The 14301-nt window shown below is 58.0% G+C and overlaps 1 protein-coding gene across 5 annotated transcripts; it reads left to right on the plus strand.

The window, feature by feature from the left end:
• Window positions 1-1965: 1965 nt before the first annotated feature.
• Window positions 1966-10435, plus strand: NYAP1 (neuronal tyrosine phosphorylated phosphoinositide-3-kinase adaptor 1). Of its 5 annotated transcripts, none has more exons than XM_008258006.5 (7): window positions 1966-2499; window positions 3687-3838; window positions 5253-5608; window positions 6073-7590; window positions 8472-8690; window positions 8889-8998; window positions 9531-10435. In XM_008258006.5, exons 2-7 carry the CDS (start codon window positions 3771-3773, stop codon window positions 9786-9788), a joined length of 2529 nt encoding a protein of 842 aa, XP_008256228.1. In that variant the 5' UTR covers window positions 1966-2499; window positions 3687-3770; the 3' UTR covers window positions 9789-10435. The 5 variants fall into 5 exon arrangements, with proteins under 5 accessions (XP_008256228.1, XP_089177151.1, XP_002711967.1 ...); XM_002711921.6 differs by having other exon boundaries at window positions 1972-2499; window positions 8475-8690; XM_008258008.5 differs by lacking the exon at window positions 1966-2499 and adding an exon at window positions 2619-2897.
• Window positions 10436-14301: the final 3866 nt, after the last annotated feature.

Genomic DNA, 14301 nt, shown 5'->3' on the forward strand with positions numbered 1-14301 from the left:
TGCTGGGATGGGCCTTAGCAGGGAGCTGGAATTGGGAGTAGCCAGGACTTGAATTCAGGAACTTGATATGGGATCCGGGTGTCCTAAGCAGCATCTTTTTTTTTTTTTTTTTTTTTGACAGGAAGAGTGGACAGTGAGAGAGAGAGAGACAGAGAGAAAGGTCTTCCTTTGGCGTTGGTTCACCCTCCAATGGCTGCTGCGGCTGGTGCACTGCGGCCGGCGCATCGCGCTGATCTGATGGCAGGAGCCAGGTACTTATCCTAGTCTCCCATGGGGTGCAGGGCCCAAGTACTTGGGCCATCCTCCACTGTACTCCCAGGCCACAGCAGAGAGCTGGCCTGGAAGAGGGGCAACCGGGACAGAATCCGGCGCCCTGACCGGGACTAGAACCCCGTGTGCCGGCACCGCTAGGCGGAGGATTAGCCTAGTGAGCCGCGGCGCCGGCCCCTAAGCAGCATCTTAACCATTTGGCCCAATGTTGTCCCATGCTCATGGACATTTTTAACAACTCTTTAGGGTTAGACAAAAATAAAGGCAACCCCTGCTATGAACTTATTCCTTATCTTTTGGTCAGATGCATCTACACTCCTGCCTCTCTCTCTCTCGCTCTCTCTCTCTCTCTTTAGGCATACCAACAACGGGTCTTTGAGGCCTCCCAAGCTGTGACAGTCTAGAAGCAGCCTCCCGCATGGCCCCATCCCTCCAGACCCCTCCCTCTCGTCCTCTGTGGAACCCTTCCTGTCTGGTAACATTCAGAAGGCTCCCTGGCGGCTCTGTCCCCAGAACCTGCTTTCCTGCTGCTGGCTCTACAAACAACAAGGGATCGTCAACAAGTTCTAGGGAAAACGGAATTCAAAGATGTTTATTTTGGTGCAAAAAATGTTTGAGGGGCAGGGCCCTGGCGCAGCAGTTAAGTGCTGCTGGGGACACCCACATCCTGCATCGGAGCACCTGGGTTTGAGTCCCGCTTGGTTCTCCAGCCCAGCTTCCTACAAATGTGCACAGACAGAAGGTGATGGCTCAAGTACTTGGGTCGCTGGCACCCATGGGGGAGACCGGATGCAGATCTTGGTTCCTGGCCGTTGCAGGCATTTGGGGGAGTGAACCAAAAGATGGAAGATCTGTCTGTCTCTGTCTTTAAAATAAATAAAATAAAATAAACGAACACATTCACTAACTCATAGTAAGGTGCAAATGTGAAAGTGAAACGACTTTTATGTGTTTTACCGTGTTACCCCTCCCGGGAGCACTTATAACAGTCTTAATGCGTGGGGCCCTTTTCGACTTACAAAACACTTTAGTATTAGTTCACCCCGCCTCCCTGCCCAGCGATGGTGTTGAGGCTGGTATGGCATGAGGCATCACTCAGAGAGGTTGTGCCACCGGCCTCAGGTCCCACAGCACGTCCACAAAGCCTCTGCCAAATCAAGTAGCATCTACAAGTCCCGGGGATTACAGCGTACATATCTTCTGGGAGCTCACTGTTCCGCCAAGTTGCTAATTTACCCCATGACGGAGTTGTGTGCCGGAGGGACTTTGGAGGGAGAAATTTCTGAGAGCTGAGGAGACGGCCGATGAGGGGAAACGTAAGGGGGTCACATCACTCAGGGGGCCCGCGCCGTGGCCACCGTGGCCCCAGAGGTGGACCTGGGGCGCCCAGGTCCCTGCGGGCGCGTCAGAGGTTACGGGAAGGCTGAATTGGACCGCGGGGGCGGACGGGTGGAAAACTTTGAGCCCAGACGGTGGAGCAAGGTCCGGGCGCCTGCGAGGCTGCAAGGGGAGGCGGCCGAGCACCAGGCGAGCCAACTCCATGGCCCTCTCCGCACTTGGCGGGGTGGCCAAGAGAGCACGCCCCCTGCTGGGCTAAGACACCCCCCCACACACACACACCTCCTCCCCGCCAGCGTCCTGCTCGGGACTCTCGGAGCCCCTGGGTCCGGAAAGCGGCCCCCCCTGCCGGCTTCACGGCCTCACTGCACCCGGAGCCCCCGCAGCCGCAGCCTCGGCCTGGGTCCGACGCCGGGTGCGGACTCCCGGAGCACCGGGCTCACCGGTGCGGGCCTCGGGCGGCCGCTGGGGGGCGCCGCAACGAGCCGCGCTGCACTCCCCTGGGGCCTCGGACACCGAACCCAGCACGGCCCGGCCGGGCAGGGGGCTAGGGGCGGCGAGGAGTGGACGCCCAAGGCGTGGGTGGGGCTGGCGCTGGGCCCCAGGTGCCACACGACCATCGTCTGCGTCTCCCCCGCGGTCTCCGCCGCCCCCGTGGCCCCCAACCCCAGCCTGGCAGCGCAGCGTGCCGCGGCCGCTCCCGCTCCGTCCTTGGAGGGTGTGGAAGGGTGGGTTTGGGGCCGGGGGCGGGTCTGGGGGCGGACCCGGAGGCGGGGCTGTCTCTGCGGCAGGGCCCAGCTCCGCTCCCCCCGGTCTCTCTCTGTCTCTCCTCCTCCCTCCTCCTGCTCCGGGCGGAGCCCGGCATGGGGGGGCCGGCGCCCGGCAGGCCAGGTACGGTGATGTAGAAATTGGGGAGGCTTGGTGCGGGGAGGTGGTGGTGGGGGGACAGGGGGCAGGGAGGATTGGCGGGGCGAGAGGCGGAGAAACCCCGGGTAGCAGGACAAGGGGAAGGGGAGGGGTGCCGGAGAACCTGGGGCCCTTGGATGGAGAGGGGGATGAAGCAGGCCAGGTTGGGAACAAACAGGGGCAGGGGGTCGGCAGTGAGGAGGGGCGCCTGGGAGAAGGCAGAAAGGAGAGTGTGTGTTTGGGGGAAGGGAAGGCCGAGCAGGTATGGAGGCCGCGGCTCAGAAGGTAGCTCTGGGGCCAGACTGGAGACCCCCGCGGTGGGATTGAGGGGCGGGCACTGGAAGAGGGAAGCCGGACCTCCCAGATCCTGGAGGAGGAAGAAGGTGATTTGGGCCATCAGCGAGGGAGGCGGAGACCATTACTGAGGGGCCGGGGAGCAGGGATCGGGGTGGACTGGCCGAGGCCCAGGCCCAGGGAAGCAGGGGACGCCAGCGGGTGGAGACGGATGGACTGGACCGCTGTTGTTTGAGATGCCCTGCTGAGTGTCTCCTTTCTTCAGCATCCTTACCCTGCCCTCAGAAACCACCCCAAGCCTCAGAGCCCAGGAGGGAGTGGGGAGTCTGACCGGCTCCCCCTTCCCCAGTGGGGTGCCGTGTACACAAGTGGGCCCTGGGCAAAACTCCCCGTCTGTAGGTGTGTCCAGTTCCGAGGAGCGGATCTGTGTGCGTCTGGAGGTCCCAGTCTGTCTGTGGGTGTGTCGGTGGGTGTTTATGTCTGTGTGTGTGTCTGCTCTTCCTAGGTGTGTGTTTCCCCAGGCTGATCTGTGGGTCTGGTCCTCTGTTGATGTGAGTCTGTGGCTGGCTGGTCGGTGTGTCTGAATGTGTGTTTGTGTGGCTGCAGGCTTGTTGTGCATTTGTGGGGCCTGTCTGTGTGGTGGAGCAGGGTGTATTGACACGGGATAGGAACTGTTGTCCACCTGATCTCTCCAGGGTGTGTATCTGTGGCTCTAGGTCCGGGTCTGTCTGTCTAGGGCTCTGTCTGGGGTTTTCTGTGTTTCTCTTCTCTAAGGACCTCAGTCACATCTCTCCTCCTTTTTTCTCCCTTTCATTCATTCCTGGTCCCCACCCACTCTGCATCTCCCTTCTTTTCCTTCTTGCCCCCTCCCCACCAAGTGGATCCGGGACCCAGGGAGGGCCGCCCCCCGGGCCTGGTGGCGCTGAGCAGGGCCCCTCAGCCCCCACCTCCTGGCCCACGACATGAACCTCCTTTACCGGAAAACCAAGCTGGAGTGGAGGCAGCACAAGGAAGAAGAGGCCAAGAGGAGGTAAGCCCCCTTGCTGGACCCAGCTCTCTGCCCGCCCCCTTGCTGGCCACAGCCCCTGCTGGGGCGCCACAGCCGTGTCAGCAGTATGATCCCTGCTCTCAGCTCTGTGCTCAGTGCAGAATGGCTGGAATTCTACACACCCTGACCCAGCCCTGCTCCCGGCCCCAGCCCCTCTTTGAGGGCCTCCCAGCTCAGGGGCGCCCCGTTGGCACTCCCCCATCCCCAGAGGCCCGAGTCACTGCTTCCTGACTCACCTCTGGCCTGTGCTCTTCTCCTGTCTCAGTTGAGGGCTGCATGCTGGCTTTCCTGTCACCTGACCTTGGAAGGGGCAGGCCCACTACCCTCCTGGAGTTCAGACATGGGGTCACTTCAGAGGCATCCGAGAACATCCATTTGGTACCCCCAGTCTCCTCTGCTGGGGGAGGTCAGTGGCCAAGTGACAGAGTTATGTGCGTGTGTCGGTGTGTATGCGTGTGTGTGTGTGTGTGTGCAGGTGCAGCCCTGAAGAGCCAGGACTGGGGCTCCCTCCTTCCCATCTGTGCATTCTTCCTGGTGTTTCTAGGGACCCAGGGCCTGCCTCTCCTGTCTCTCTGCCTTCTATGCTTCCTCCCCATTGACTGCACAGCTTCTGAGAGCCCGAGCCAGAGCCACCTCCCTGCTCCCGTCTCCCTCCTCACAACTGTGGAGTTTAATGCTTGTTGTTAATTAGATTAATCAGAGGGATCACTACAGCGCGCTCTCACCTAATGAAGGGTTAGCAGACAAGGCCTCAATGAGAGCCCACCCCATAGTGGCTCTCCCCTCTTCCCTGCCAGCCTCCCCCTCTCCTCGCATTCAGAAGCTGGGGACACTGCAAGGGAGTGGGGGTGAGCCAGGGAGGCTGACAGAGAGAGGACAGACAGGCCTGAGGGAGGAGGGGAGGAGAGGGCCTCAGCTGAGGGAGACTGCTCTGGCCTTGCTGGCGGCACATCCTGCATCTGGGAGAGGAGGTGGGTATGGGGGCGGAGGCCTGAGGCCGGGGGTAGGCCGGCGTGCGAGAGGTGGTGCCTAGGGGCCCTGGTAGCAGGTGCATCTGTCCAGCAGGACTGCTGCCTGTCTTTGCACCTCTCTCCGTATATAAGGCCATCCACATGAGTGCCTTGTGCTGGTTGTGCCCAGGCTGGGATTGGCTCCCATGCACACGCGCTCACCCGTTCTCTCACCCCTGCCCCCACTTGCCTGGGTTTTTTGTTTGTTTTGTTTTGTTTTAAACCTAGGGATTGTGCCTGAAGCCCCTATATCTAGGTCTTGGACCTCCAGGCACACTGGTCCTCACCCTAGCCTTCTTTCCTCCTCCCTGGGGGACCACAGGGAGCTCAACACCTCTCTGGGCCTGAGGCCTGACCCCTGCTCTGTTGTGCACTTCTCTCCCCAGCTCCAGTAAGGAGGTGGCCCCTGCAGGCCCAGCGGGGCCCGGGGCCGGCCCAGGGCCTGGCGTCCGAGTGCGGGACATCGCCTCGCTGCGCCGCTCCCTCAGGATGGGCTTCATGACGATGCCCGCCTCCCAGGAGCACACCCCCCACCCCTGCCGCAGCGCCATGGCCCCACGCTCCCTCTCCTGCCACTCGGTGGGCAGCATGGACAGCGTGGGGGGTGGGCCTGGGGGAGTCCGTGGGGGTCTCACGGAGGACAGCAGTGCCCGAAGACCCCCTGCCAAGCCCAGGAGACACCCCAGCACCAAGCTCAGCATGGCAGGGTCTGGGGCAGAGACCCCTCCCAGCAAGAAAGCAGGTGAGGGACACCACCACCCCTTCTCCCCAGGAGGAGCTGGGAGCTGGGAGGATCCATTCCCCAGACCAGGGGAGGCTGCCGGGAGGGTTCATTCAGGGAAGAACCAAGGAAGTGGAAGGTTCCATTCCCAAAAGGAACAGGGGGAAGTCTTTCTGAATAGGCCTGAGATGAACCATTCAAGGGCCCATCCAGGAAACACTCCCTGGAAAGTCCGTTCTTGGGAAAGGAGTGGTGGTCTTGGAGGGACATGAGGGTGGGAGACAATTTAGGGTGGAAACTCTGGATTCAAGGGAGTTCCTTAGCAAGGCTGATAGCCAAAGAACCTACAGAGGCTGTCCTTTGAGGGGTGTTGGGGAAACAGGCAGATGTGTCCTTGCACCTGGGTCAAGAGGTCTAAAGCGATCTCTCCTATTTCCTCCCTTCACTAAAAGCCCAGTTTGTTTTTTCTCTCCCATGCTGCCCAGGCTCACAGAAGCCAGCCCCGGAAGGCCGGGAGTCCAGCCGGAAGGTTCCTCCCCAGAAGCCCCGGCGGAGCCCCAACACCCAGCTCTCGGTCTCCTTCGATGAGTCCTGCCCCCCGGCCCCCTCTTCTCGAGCGGGGAACCTGCCCCTCCAGCGCCTCAGTAGGGGGTCCCGAGTAGCTGGAGACCCTGATGTGGGTGCCCAAGAGGAAGAACCCGTGTACATTGAGATGGTGGGGGATGTCTTCAGGGGAGGAGGCCGCAGTGGCGGGGGCCTGACTGGACCCCCTCTCGGGGGTGGAGGCCCGACCCCTCCTGCTGGCGCCGACTCGGACTCTGAAGAGAGCGAGGCCATATACGAGGAGATGAAGTACCCGCTGCTCGAAGAGGCAGGGGAAGGCCGGTCCAACGGGGCTCCCCCGTTGATGGCAGCCTCCCCGCCACACCAGCCTCTCGCCCTCCAGCCCCACACCCACCGCCGTCCAGCTTCAGCCCTCCCGAGCCGGAGGGACGGGACGCCCACCAAGACCACTCCTTGTGAAATCCCCCCGCCCTTCCCCAACCTCCTTCAGCACCGTCCTCCGCTCCTGGCCTTCCCCCAAGCCAAGTCTGCTTCCCGAACCCCTGGCGATGGGGTCTCGAGGCTACCGGTCCTCTGCCACTCCAAGGAGCCAGCCGGCTCCACCCCAGCTCCCCAAGTGCCTGCACGGGAGCGGGAGACGCCTCCCCCGCCGCCTCCGCCTCCTGCTGCCAACCTGCTGCTGCTGGGACCATCGGGCCGAGCCCGGAGCCACTCAACGCCGTTGCCACCCCAGGGCTCTGGACAGCCCCGGGGGGAGCGGGAGCTCCCCAACTCCCATAGCATGATCTGCCCCAAGGCGGTGGGGGCGCCGGCAGCCCCCCCTGCCCCGGCTGCCTTGCTCTCCGGCCCTCCCAAGGACAAGGCCGTGTCTTACACCATGGTGTACTCGGCAGTCAAGGTGACCACACACTCCGTCCTGCCAGCCGGCCCGCCCCTGGGTGTCGGAGAACCAAAGACGGAGAAGGAGATCTCAGTCCTCCACGGGATGCTGTGCACCAGCTCGAGGGCCCCTGTGCCAGGGAAGTCCGGCCCCCACAGCGGGGCCATGGGCGCAGCAGCCGGGGTCCTCCATCACCGCGGCTGCCTGGCCTCCCCCCACAGCCTTCCAGACCCAACCGCAGGCCCCCTGACCCCACTCTGGACCTACCCAGCCACAGCAGCTGGGCTCAAGAGACCCCCTGCCTATGAGAGCATCAAGGCTGGGGGGGTGTTGAACAAGGGCTGTGGAGTGGGAGCCCCATCCCCCATGGTCAAGATCCAGCTGCAGGAGCAAGGGACCGAGGGGGGTGCCTTTGCCAGCATCTCCTGCGCCCATGTCATCGCCGCTGCAGGGACGCCAGAGGAGGAGGAGGAAGAGATGGGTGCCACGACATTTGGGGCAGGCTGGGCTCTGCAGAGGAAGGTCCTGTATGGAGGGAGGAAGGCGAAGGAGCTGGACAGTGAGTGAGGGGCAGTGGGGAGCTGGGGATGCCTGTCATGGTTTGAGGGAGGGGTTGGATGGGTTATTTGGAAGCCACAGCCCATTGTCCTACACTGGGAGGTTTCCTGAGAGACCAGAAGGATGGGGGTGGGCAGCAGACTGAAAAGAAGGGGTCCCCATGTGTGCCGGAGGGGCGGGGAGGTCTGGGCTGGGAAGGGGTAGAATCTGGGCCCCAGCATGTTCTCCTCCTGTGTCCTCGTCCTGCTGTACTCCCTGCCTCTCCTGGCTGCAGGGGTGTGTGGTTGTGAGTGTGCGCACACTAGGAGCTAAACACAGCTGCCTCCCAGCTATTACCATGGCAACCCATCCAGACAGGAGGGAGAGGAGAGGGAGGCCCCTGCCGTTGCCTGGCAACGCAATGCTCTGCCAGGCTACTCTCAGAGATGAGCTTAGTTCACACGGAGCCCTTCCCCCAAAGCACCCCCCCACCCCACCACATGCAGGGCCCAGGGTTTGGAATTCGCTGCCTATCAGGGAATAGCACCCCTGGTCTCTGTCTCAGAGCAGTGGTCATTTGGGCCTGATAGGAGGCTGAAGGGGATTGAAAGCTAAAATTGGGGTAGAAGAGGCCCTTCTGACCACAGAAACTGGTTCAGAAACAAATATATATTATTTAGAAGCAAACACAGATGATCCCCAGCCTCAGGGGCTGGTCCCAATGGGAAGAAAGGAAGGCTGCAGCCCCGGCCCCCACTGTGCGTGTGTTTTGGGGGGAGTGTGAAGTAAGATCCCCCCACCCCTGCTGTGACTTGCGCGGTCCACCTGTGCTGCAGCGTGTGTGGCTGTGAGGACAGAAGGACCCTCGCACGTGCAGGCACTGAGCTCCCCTTGTCTTCCCAGCAGAGGTCGAGGATGGTGCCCGGGCCTGGAACGGCAGCACGGAGGGTCCCGGCAAGGTGGAGCGTGAGGACAGGGGTCCTCTGGCATCAGGGATCCCAGTGAGGAGCCAGGGGGCAGAAGGCTTGCTGGCCAGGATCCACCACGGAGGGGACCGAGGAGGGGGCCGCTCGGCACTGCCCATGCCCTGCCAGACCTTCCCTGCCTGCCACCGCAATGGAGGTGACTGCCTGCCAATCTCCCAGGGTCTAGCCTCACCTGCTGACCTCCCACTGCCCCTTGGGGGGGTCACACGGCTTTCCCATTCCCTTTCCTCCTCTGATGAGGTGGGGTCAGCTGCTTGGCTGTGCCTCCTCTCGGGTGTCACCCGAGGGCCCCCTCCCTTCTTATGCCTGTGACTTCTTACTTCCTGTGCCTCAGACTTCACAGGCGGCTACCGCCTCGGGCGCTCAGCCTCCACCTCCGGAGTCCGGCAGGCCGTGCTCCACACCCCCCGGCCCTGCAGCCAGCCCAGGGATGCCCCGAGCCAGGTGAGCCCTGGTTTTTCTTCTCATCGGCAAAGGTAGACAAGAAAACTTGGGTGTGGAAAGAAAGGCAAGAAAGAGGTCAGGCAGGCTGGGACCTGAGCCAGCATGGCCAGCACAGCCTGCTGGAGACTGGAAACCAAGGGGAGGGGGAGGGCACAGCTGCTTAAGACCGGGCCCGGAGACCAGTGGGGGTCAGTGCTGTCCCCCAACGCCTGCCCTTTGTACAGTTTAGAACAAGAACCCCCGTGGAGCTGGGGTTGGGGGAGACCATTAGGAAAAATGCCTCCCTCTGGGAAGACGATTTTTAAAAGGAGCCCCTTCCTCAGGGCGAGGCAGGCCCAGCCTGGTCCACAGGCACTCTGCTGGCCAGGTGGGACAGGGGCTGGACTTCTGCTCCCATAGTCCGCACAGCTAGGGGGAGAGGGACAGAGAGAGACCCCGGAAGCCCAGAAAGCCCTTGTTTCTGGGGGAAGACGTCGGGTCCTTGACCTCCACCCCCTCCCCACTGCGCTGTCCTGTCCGCCCCGCGGCGCAGACCCACCCAGCGCTGCCGCTGCCGCTGCCGCTGCCACCGCCGCCGGCCCGCGAACGCGACGGCAAACTGCTGGAGGTGATCGAGCGCAAGCGCTGCGTGTGCAAGGAGATCAAGGCGCGCCACCGCCCCGACCGCGGCCTCTGCAAGCAGGAGAGCATGCCCATCCTCCCCAGCTGGCGCCGGGGGCCCGAGCCCCGCAAGTCCGGCACCCCGCCCTGCCGCCGGCAGCACACCGTCCTCTGGGACACTGCCATCTGAGGAGGGCGGCGGCCGGGCCCCTGGACTGGGAGGGGCTCTCCCGGGAGACTTTGCCTGGGCGAACACTGAGGGACCAGGTGAGAGAGCGCCGGGCAGAACAACCCTGCCCTCCCGCCCCGGAGACATCTGCGAGGCCCACCGGGCTCGGGCGAACGTCAGAGGAGGAGGAGCAAGAGGAGGGTTTGCTTGAGGTTGGGGGTCTGAGCGCAGTAGACCCCACCCCACTCCCCGCACGGGGAAGGAGGGATGGGTTCCAGGAAGAAGGGGGGCTGGAAAGCCAGGTAGAGGGGCTTTCGCCGAGAGCCGGGAGTTGGGGAGGGGTATTTATTTTGTTATTTATTTCGGTCAGGAGGGCAATTCTGGGCCCTTCTGACCCACTCCTGAGCAGGAAGTGAATGGCGGCCAAGTTCGAACTCTCCCCCAATGCCAGCGCCGAAAAGGCCCCGCCATCCATGCCAGCCCCAAGCTGCGGATGGGCCCGCCTGGGGAGCGGAGAGAGGGCTCGGCAGAGGATTTACAGTATTCACGATTTGCCAGAATGTGTAGTGAGCGTGGCCTGCTCTGAAACGGGCGTATTACTTAGTTCTTGGGGTGCGGGTCTAGAGCCAGGGATGGGAGGGGTGATGGGGAAGGAGGGAAATTTTAGCGGGTGGGAGGGTGGGCTGGGTATTTATTTAAATTAAAAAAAAAAAAACACAGAAGAGCTGTCAGGAACTTTTTTTTAATTCCTTTCTTTTCAGAATAATATATTAAAAGACTAATGATGCTAGAGCTGGCTTCTTGTATTTTACAGCGTGCTCGGCCTTCCTTAGACTGGCTCGGTTAGTGGGAGTGGAAGGTTGTGCAGGGAGGGATGAGTAGCCATGGCCAGTGCCAGGGAGAGGTGGAGTCTGAGGTAAGTCTTTGGGAATGGCACCGGCAGTGAACTGCTAAGCGTTTATTGAACAGCTAATGTGTACTTGGCAATGCATCCATGCAGAAGGAATGTGAAGTTTGCCCTCAGGCACTTTCAAGTCTGCTTAGAGAAATGAAACAGCTGAGATGATAGTAGACAGTGCTGCAGGAGTGAGAGAGGGAGGGGCTGGCGCCATCCACAGGGCTTCCTGCAAAGTGAGCCTGAAAGGCCAGGTAAGCTTCCCATGAGCGCAGGGTGGGAGGGAAAGCCCCAAGGTCACAGTGCATGAGCACTCAAAAAGTTCATGGAACACAGAATTAAAAGGCAAGTTCATTTTGGTGCAAAAAAAAAAAAAAAAAAATCTGTGAAATCCATGTATATGAGGGGGTCTTCAAAAAGTTCATGAGAAAAGCATATTGGGAAAATGTTATGCATGGATTTCCAAATTTGTTTGCACCCAGATAAACTTATCTGTCGATTCCATTTTCCACGAGCTTTTTGAAGTCCTCGGCTATGATTGCCTATGGAACAGTCAGAGATGTGGGGGAGGGGTTGGAACCAGGCAGGAAGCCTGTTTAAAGTGTTGCAGAGGTCAATAAAGTGTCCAGGCGTGGGAAGCCGATGCAGAAAGATCAACCTCAAAGCAAGATGTTGGTGCCCAGGGAGGAATCCTGCTGGCAGGCAATGTGTCACCCGGGAGGGGGACAGGAGGGTGTACGGGGGGGGGGGGGGGGGACAAGGGACACGGTTGCAAGATGAAGCAAAAAAAAAAAAAACCGTCCTCTTGGTGGGGATGAGGGACTGGGAGAGGTCATTGTGAAGCCCCTATGTGGAGCTTTGACGTTTAGGGGAGCACAGAGTGAGAGATATGAGGTTGAGGGTAACTGAAGCAAGAACTGGGACTTGAGCCAGTGGTGAATGATCAGGTTGAAAGGCTTGGTACCTGCTAGAACTGAGTCTCAGAAAGTGTGGATGATACAAAAGATGTTAAGTGACATGAAGAACATTTCAAAGTTTAAATGTTTTAAGGTTTTAAACACTTGACTAGTTTTGTTTTTATTTTGACTCACATTAGGAACATTAAAACCAGCACATCAGCTTCTTGTTAGTTAATAGGCTTTTCACAAGACAAGACCATGCAAGTTACCCTATAATGGTTTCATTTAAAGAAAAATATTAAGCAGCTCAATGACGGTACAGGTGATCTACAGGTTATGAAACGTGGTGGTGGTGGTGGTGTGAGTTTTTTGGGATCTGGGAAATGCAAGTGAAGTAAAATGATAGTAGCTTGAAAAAGATGACGAGACTGGGCATTAGGCGTCAACAAGTGTCTGGGTTCAAGACCCAGTTCCACACCCAATTCCAGCGCCCTGCTAATGCACACCCTGGGGGAGGACAGCAGGTAGTAGTTCAAGAAGTTGAGTCCCTGCCGCCCACATGGGAGATCTGGCTTGGGTTCCTGGTTCCTAGCTTCAGCCTGGCCCAGTCTCAGCTGTTGCAGGTTTGGAAAACGAACCAGCAGATGAGAGATCTCTGTCTCTCTTTCAAATAAATTAAAAAAATTTTTTAAAGATTTATTTTATTTGTTTGAAAGTCAGAGTTACACTAAGAAAGGAGGAGAGGCAGAGAGAGAGAGGTCTTACATCTGCTGGTTCACTCCCAGTTGGCCACAACGGCCGGAGATGTGCAGATCCAAAGCCAGGAGCCAGGAGCTTCCTCCGGTCTTCCCACACTGGTGCAGGAGCCCAAGGAGTTGGGCCATCTTCTACTGCTTTCCCAGGCCATGGGGGAGAGCTGGATCGGAAGTAGAGCAGCTGGGATTTGAACTGGCGCCCATATGGGATGCTGGCACTGCAGGCGGCAGCTTTACCCGCTATGCCACAATGCTAGCCCCCAAAAACGATTTTTTGAAGAGTGATACTCAAAGTCAAGTCAGATGAGCTCTATAAGGAAGATGTGACTAAAGAACAAAATATTGGCAGGTAGTAGCTTTTTTATAACTGCATGGAAAATGAAGGGAGGAACTATTCAGTTCACAGGAGCAACTCCAAACCTAAAGCAAATGCATGGAAGGAGCGGGCACTGTGGCATAGCAGGTTCAGCCAAGCTTGGGATGCCTACCTCCCCTCTCAGAGTGCCAGCGCAAGATCTGGTCAGCTCTAAGCTCTCTCCTGAGCCACCCTCCTGGCCTGGCAGGTATACTCTCTCCATTAAACCACGTAACCTTGCTTTCCCCAGCCTGGATGGGCAGTCTCTCTAGGATTCTGTCCCATCCATTCTGATGGATATCCTATCCCATTAAACCTTGCTTACTTCTGCTCTCTGTCTCACGTCTTAAAAAAAAAAAAAAATCTGGTTACTCCACTTCTGATCCAGCTTCCTGCCAATGCACACCCTGGCAGGCAGCAGATGATGGCTCAAGTACCTGGGCCTGTGCCAAACCCACATTGGAGACCTGGATGGCCCAACCCTGGCTATTGTGGGCATTTGGAGAGTGAACCAGCAGCAAATGGAAGATCTCTCTCTCTCTCTCTCTCTCTTGCTCTGCCTTTCAAGTAGATGAAAATAAACAAACATTAAAAAAGGCATGGAAATTATATTAGATCAATCAATAAAACCAAAGTCCTTTGAATCACTTAAAAGAAGGAAGACAAACAGCCAGAGTAAGAGCTTGTTCTTAGATAAGAAGAGATAAAATATGAATATAAAAGATGTCAGTTTTCCCTAAGTCCATAAATTCAGTGTAGTCTCCAAATCCCAAAAGGATCGTTTGAGAAACTTGATAAATAATTTGAAAGTTCATCCAGGATGATAATAAGAAAAACCAGAACATTCTGAAACAGGAGAGATCCAGGACGACCTGCCCTACCAACTACTAAAACATAAAATCACAGTGTGCTGGTGCTTGCACAAGGCCTGGCAGAATCTGTGAGAATCCAGAAATAGCCACAAATGCGCATGGAAACAGCACTTACATGACAAAGGTAATATTGAAAATTGGTTGGGAAAAGATGAGTTAATAATTATTTCTTGAATAATCAACCAGTCAGGAGGAGGAGTGTGGGAAGCGCTCTCTCTCATTCATTATGCCAAAAGATTTAAATGTGAAAATCAAACATTAAAAGGAAAAAGTTTGTGAACAATCTTACAACCTCGGGATGGACAAGACTTTTCTAAAATGGCACGAAAAGCAGAAACTGGGGCAGGCCTTGTGGCAGTTAAGCTGTGACATGTGATGCCTACATCCAAGTGCCACAGTTCAAGTCCCACCTTCGCTTCTGATCCAGTTTCCAGCTGATATGCACCCTGGAAGACAGCAGGTGATGGATCGAATACTTGGGTCCTGCCCCTAACTGGGGGGCAAATGGGCTTCCTGCTTCTTTTTTTTGCCCTGGCCCAATCTCCACTATTTCAGGCATTTCTCTCTGTTGCTCTTTCAAGTAGTGAATGAATGAATGTTTTTAAAAACCACCCAGGGGCTGGCGCTGTGGTGTAGCAGGTAAAGCCACTGCCTGTGGTGCCGGCATCCCATAAGGGCACCAGTTTGAGTCCTGGCTGCTCCACTTCCGATCCAGCTCTCTGCTATGGCCTGGGAAAGCAGTAGAAGATGGCCCAAGT

The sequence above is a fragment of the Oryctolagus cuniculus genome, chromosome 19, assembly GCF_051225735.1.
Source record: "Oryctolagus cuniculus isolate XC-2025 breed Fujian yellow rabbit chromosome 19, ASM5122573v1, whole genome shotgun sequence".
NCBI classification, from domain to species: domain Eukaryota; kingdom Metazoa; phylum Chordata; class Mammalia; order Lagomorpha; family Leporidae; genus Oryctolagus; species Oryctolagus cuniculus.